The 6,000-nt window shown below is 37.0% G+C and overlaps 1 protein-coding gene across 1 annotated transcript; it reads left to right on the plus strand.

The window, feature by feature from the left end:
- The first annotated feature begins 445 nt into the window (after positions 1-445).
- On the plus strand, positions 446-5,704 carry LOC150027976 (uncharacterized). The gene is made up of 6 exons (XM_090300979.1): positions 446-3,613; positions 3,919-3,972; positions 4,058-4,111; positions 4,334-4,535; positions 4,804-5,378; positions 5,463-5,704. Exons 1-6 carry the CDS (start codon positions 446-448, stop codon positions 5,700-5,702), a joined length of 4,293 nt encoding a protein of 1,430 aa, XP_090157105.1. The 3' UTR covers positions 5,703-5,704.
- The last annotated feature ends 296 nt before the right edge of the window (positions 5,705-6,000 follow it).

Consider the following 6,000-nt stretch of genomic DNA (forward strand, 5'->3'; position numbering starts at 1 on the left):
CCCTTCGCGCGACAGCACCGCCACACCGCGACCCTTCCCCAGCCGCCCGCGCGACCGCGACGACCGTTCCAGCGACAACCGTGCGCGCGATCCTCGACCGTTTCAGCGACCACCGACCCTGTGCCGCGACGCACGTCCGTGAACACCGACTCCTTGCTGCAACCGCTTGTCGTGACCGCCCATCCATTTGAGGTTAATGTATTCTTATTTATTATCACCTATATTTTGAAAGTATTTGTTTTGAGTTTGATATTGATTCTTTATATTGAACGCATTGGTTCTGAGTCCGGAGGTGTTCGACCTTCGGCAATTTTCAGTCATTATATATTGTTTTGACATATTGAACGCACTGGTTCTGAGTCTGGAGGTGTCCGACCTTCGGCAATTTTGTTTTATTTTTTCATGATTACATATTGAAAGTATTGGTTCTTAGTTTAGAAGTTCAATGGATCGGAGTTGGATTAATACACCACGAATAAGTGATACTTACGAAAAAGGGGTGGAAGAGTTCATACAATTCGCAGAACATAATGCCATTAGTTATAAGAATGGAGTAAGGATAAGGTGCCCTTGTATCAATTGTTTAAATGGAAGGATATTGATTGTTTCTGAAATTAGAGAACATCTTTTGTGTGATGGATTTTTGAAAAGTTATACAACATGGACGTGGCATGGTGAATTGTTAAACTTGCCAAGTGTGCACGGAGGTTCGGAGGAAGTTCATTTCTCAATGGATGATAGATTAGAAGACATGATTCGTGATGTGGGAGCAGAATCATTTGCTAATGCAGTTTTTGAAAATATGTCTAATGATGCAGAGACTCCTTTGTATCCTGGTTCAACTAACTTCACACGATTATCAGCAGTGTTAAGGTTGATGAATTTGAAGGCAATGAATGGATGGATCGACAAAAGTTTTATAGAATTGCTTCAATTGCTTAAGGACATGCTTCTAGAAGGAAATACCTTGCCCAATCGAAATTATGAGGCGAAAAAAATACTTTGTCCAATGGGTATGGAGTATAGAAAAATACATTCATGTCCTAACGATTGTATTTTATACAGAAATGAGTATGAAGATTTAAGAAGATGTCCCAGGTGTGGTTTGTCACGTTATAAGGTTAAGGTTGGTCAGAATGATGAAATTGATGAATTGACAAAGGAAGGTCCTCCTGCTAAGGTTGTTTGGTATCTTCCAATAATTCCAAGGCTTAAGCGTTTGTTTGCAAATGCAGATGACGCTGAAAACCTTAGGTGGCATGCAGATAATAGAAAATGTGATGGATTACTTCGTCATCCTGCTGATTCTTTGCAATGGAAGAATATTGATAAAGAATTTCCTGAATTTGGAAAAGAATCAAGAAACTTAAGACTTGGATTGGCAACTGATGGAATGAATCCATTTGGAAATTTAAGTAGTAATCATAGTTCATGGCCCGTTTTGTTAGTCATTTACAACTTACCTCTTGCTTTGTGTATGAAGCGCAAATACATGATGTTATCTATGATGATCTCTGGTCCAAAACAACCTGGAAATGACATAGATGTTTATCTTAATCCATTGATTGAAGATTTGAAATTATTGTGGAATGATGGGGTTGATGTGTTTGACGCGTTTAAAAATGAATCTTTCCGATTGCATGCGATGTTGTTTTGTACTATCAATGACTTCCCTGCATATGGGAACTTGTCAGGTTATAGTGTGAAAGGCCATAGAGCATGTCCAATATGTCAATACAAGACATCTTATGAGCAGTTGAAACATGGAAGAAAAACCGTGTATCTTGGGCATCGTAGATTTCTAAAGAAATATCATCCGTATCGTCGATTGAAAAAAGCTTTTAACGGATACCAAGAACATGACATTTGTCCCACTCCCTTAAGTGGTGTTGAAATTTATGAAAAAATAAAAAATGTTAATGTGACTTTTGGAAAAATGAAGAAGAAGCAAACTGTGAGTGAAATATGGAAGAAGAGATCAATCTTTTTTGATCTTCCGTATTGGTGTAAGTTAGATGTTAGACACTGTCTAGATGTAATGCACATAGAGAAGAATGTGTGTGACAGTCTAATAGGAACACTTCTGAACATTAAAGGCAAAACAAAGGATGGTGTGAATGCACGTCTGGATTTGATTGAAATGAATATACGAGAGGAATTGGCACCGAGAGAAGTTGGTAAACGTACATACTTGCCTGCAGCATGTTACACTTTGTCAAAGAAAGAGAAAACAAGTTTTTGTGAATGTCTTAAAGGTGTTAAGGTACCACAAGGCTACTCTTCAAATGTGAAAAGTCTTGTATCTATGAATGATTTGAAACTAATTGGCTTAAAGTCACATGATTGTCACGTTCTAATGCAACAATTACTACCGGTGGCTATTCGTGGAATCTTGCCCAAAAATGTTAGGCATACAATCACTCGACTATGTTCATTTTTCAATTCCATATGTAGTAAAGAGATTGACTCTCAGAAGTTGGATGAACTTGAAGAAGAAATAATTGTTATCTTGTGTCAACTCGAGATGTTTTTTCCTCCATCTTTTTTTGATATTATGGTACACTTGGTTGTTCATCTTGTAAGAGAAATCAGATTGTGTGGGCCAGTTTATATGCGATGGATGTATCCAGTTGAACGATACATGAAGATTTTGAAGGGATATGTGAAGAATCAATGTCGTCCAGAAGCTTCCATTATTGAAAGATACATTTCAGAAGAATCTATTGAGTTTTGTTCCGAGTACATGTCAAAAGCCAAATGTATAGAAGTTCCTGAAAAAGGTTGGCACTCTCGTAGATTCATAAGTAAATCTTCAAGAGGTGTACATGTCATAAGAAAATCTAGAGAAGAGGTTCTGCAAGCACACTTGTATATCTTAAATAACACTGATGAGGTGTTACCATACTTGGATACACACAAAGACATTGTCAAATATAAAAATCCAAGACAATCAGAAAAATGGGTGTTAATTGAGCATAACAAAACTTTCATGTCATGGTTTAAGCAACAAATAATGAATGATCCATCAGCATCTGAAACATTAACATGGCTTGCAAACGGTCTCAAATTTGATGTTTTATGTTGTTCTGGCTATGAAGTAAATGGTTGTTTGTTTTACACAAAGTCTCGAGATGATAGGAGTACAATGCAAAATAGCGGAGTCACCTTGGAGGCAGAGTCTATGCAGTTTTCAACTGCAAAGGATCAAAATCCTGTTGTGGGATCATTGCCTTATTATGGTGTCATAGTAGAGATTTGGGAAGTTAATTATACCAAGTTTACTGTACCTGTTTTCAAATGCAAGTGGGTTGACAATAAGACTGGTGTCAAAGTTGATGAATCAGGAATGACTTTGGTTGACTTTCGAAAGATAGGTTATCATGACGAACCATTTATAATGGCACATCAAGCTTCCCAAGTTTTCTATATCCAAGATCCTACGTCTGACCACTGGTCTGTTGTGCTACATGGAAAAAAACAACATAATGACCCAGAAGATACAAACAATGACATTTGTGAGATTGAATCACTTACAAGAACGACCATCAATAAAGAGTACGAGGATGTTGCTGATGTTGTACATGCAACTCGAAATGATCATGATGAAGGAATATATATTTGTATGTACATGTGATTCATGTTTAGTTTTACAATATATTTCATTTTCATTATATTTCATATTCTTGATGCTTATTATATTTTTTTGATAACAGGAACATGGCAGATGATAAAGTTTCCCATTCAAAAACTGGTAGAGGACCTACAAGATTGAAGAATATGTTTAAGAAGATAACTAAAGATGACAAAATACCTTTGTCTATTGATATCCACACTGGTGTGCCCACTCGGCAACATGCAAAGAAATATAGGAGTTATCTCGTAGTACTTTCTCGTGAAAGGATCTCTATCTTAACTCAGTCTTGGGATCACGTGACTGACCACGAGAAAAACATGATTTGGCAAGATATTCTGGTATGTAACTGTTTTTACTTTGCTAAATCTAAAGTTCTTGTATACTTTGTTTTTGTTTATGAACTAATTCTTTCAAACAATGTAGACACATTACAACATCCCGAATGTGGAAACCTTGAAAGCGAAGGTTCTTTCAGATGTGGGTGTCAAGTTTCGTCAGTTTAAATCAAAATTGACAACAGATTATATATATGGGAAAAGGAAAGAAGAAAATCCTTGTGCAAAATATGCATCCATTGATGAAGAAACTTGGCAGCAGTTTGTCAATATTCGACAAACTGAAAAATGGCAGGTTAGTATCACTTTTATATTTGAATATAGTTTATATTAACGTATTACTAAATTTTGAGTGTTATGATAGGAGGTTCGAAACAAAGCAAAAGCCAATCAGGCACATAATGATACCCCACACTTATTGTCTCGTGGTGGTTATAAGTTGCTAGAGCAGAGGATGCTTGAAGAAAATATTAAAGCACGTTCTACTTCCATTGAGGAAATGAATAGTGTAGATTCTTTAAGACCTCCATCCCCACCACTCCGACATGAGATGTGGAAGGGTGCCCGTATAAACACATTAGGGACATGGAGTTCTAAGTCTACAGAACAAACAGTTGAACGCATTGTAAGTTTGACAATTTCTTTTCAATGTGTTATTTTAAATTCTATGTGTTATTTTAAATTCAATGTGTTGAAGTTTGTCAATTTCTTTTCATTTGTTTTAGGATTCTCTTAATGAGCAATCAACACAGGGGACTTTTAAACCATGTGGTCGCAATGATATTCTTAATGTTGCTCTCGGACGACCTGAACACCCTGGACGTGTTCATGTAGCTGGATATGGGGTTGGGATTCGGTCATACTTTGGACCTCCATCACACAGCAAGGAACAATTGTCCAATGAACCTAGCCAAGAGTATTTACTACAACTACGTGAGCAGTTAAAGGCTGAGGTAACTCAAGAGCTTAAAGAAAGCTTCATGGAGGAGTTTAGTGCGCGAATGGAAATGGAGTTCAAAAAGCGGTTGGAGGGTTTAGGACACTCACAGCAACCACCTACTATGGTAGAAGATGAACCACCTCCGCCTCCTATTAAGAAAGTCAGCACTAAAGGGAGTTGTTCGGCAGTTGATCTATCAGGGGATGACTTTGGCTCAACTAGCCAATGCGAATTATATGTTGAGTGTAATTCTTTGACCCGATTCGTTGCCTTGGGTAAGTGTTATGAAGGGGTCACAATGTTACACAATGTGCCTCTTCCTTCTAATTTCATGAAGGTCACGGTGGAGAAGGTCCTTTATGGTGATCTTGCAGTTCCTGTGCCGACATCAGAGGTGACAATTGTGGCAGAGGCATTACATACTTTCGTTGCCTGGCCTAGACATCTCGTCAGACCTATAGACTCTATGGTATATATTTGCACTAATACTAATACAATTATGATATATTACATTCTAACTAATTTAAGTATTTTTTGTTTTGATGAGTAGCAGGAACCTAAGACAAATTTGCCTCTGGGAAAGAAGAAAATAGTCTCCATTGATGATCCTCTGGCGGCATTGGTGGAAGTTGCTACAGCTTTAGATACAACCGTCTTAGAGGTTCCATGGGATGCCAATGTTTTTGGAAGGCATAGTAATCTACCGTTGTACGTTCACATGTCTGATTTGTTGGACCTTGCATCCGGAGATCAAGAGATTAACATAACAGTTCTGCAATTATGGATGATGTAAGTTCAAATTTTAAATTCTTTATACTTTTGATTTATTAAATATATTAGTACTAACTTATTGAAATTTAGGTATCTTTCTGGATTATGCTTTGATGAGGGGAAACATAATATATATGGGTTTTTAGACCCTCAAATCACTCAATCAATTGGAAACAAGAAGTCGGAAACACAAACATACATCACCACTGCCTTAAAGAATGGTGGAAAACACATTTATTTTGCTCCGTACATCCATGAGTAAGTTCTTATTTATTAAATAAGTTTTAATAAATTATTGAAATAAGAGAAACTAATTAACT

This window comes from Phaseolus vulgaris, chromosome 4 (genome assembly GCF_051622355.1).
Source record: "Phaseolus vulgaris cultivar YP4 chromosome 4, ASM5162235v1, whole genome shotgun sequence".
In the NCBI taxonomy this organism is placed as follows: Eukaryota; Viridiplantae; Streptophyta; class Magnoliopsida; order Fabales; family Fabaceae; genus Phaseolus; species Phaseolus vulgaris.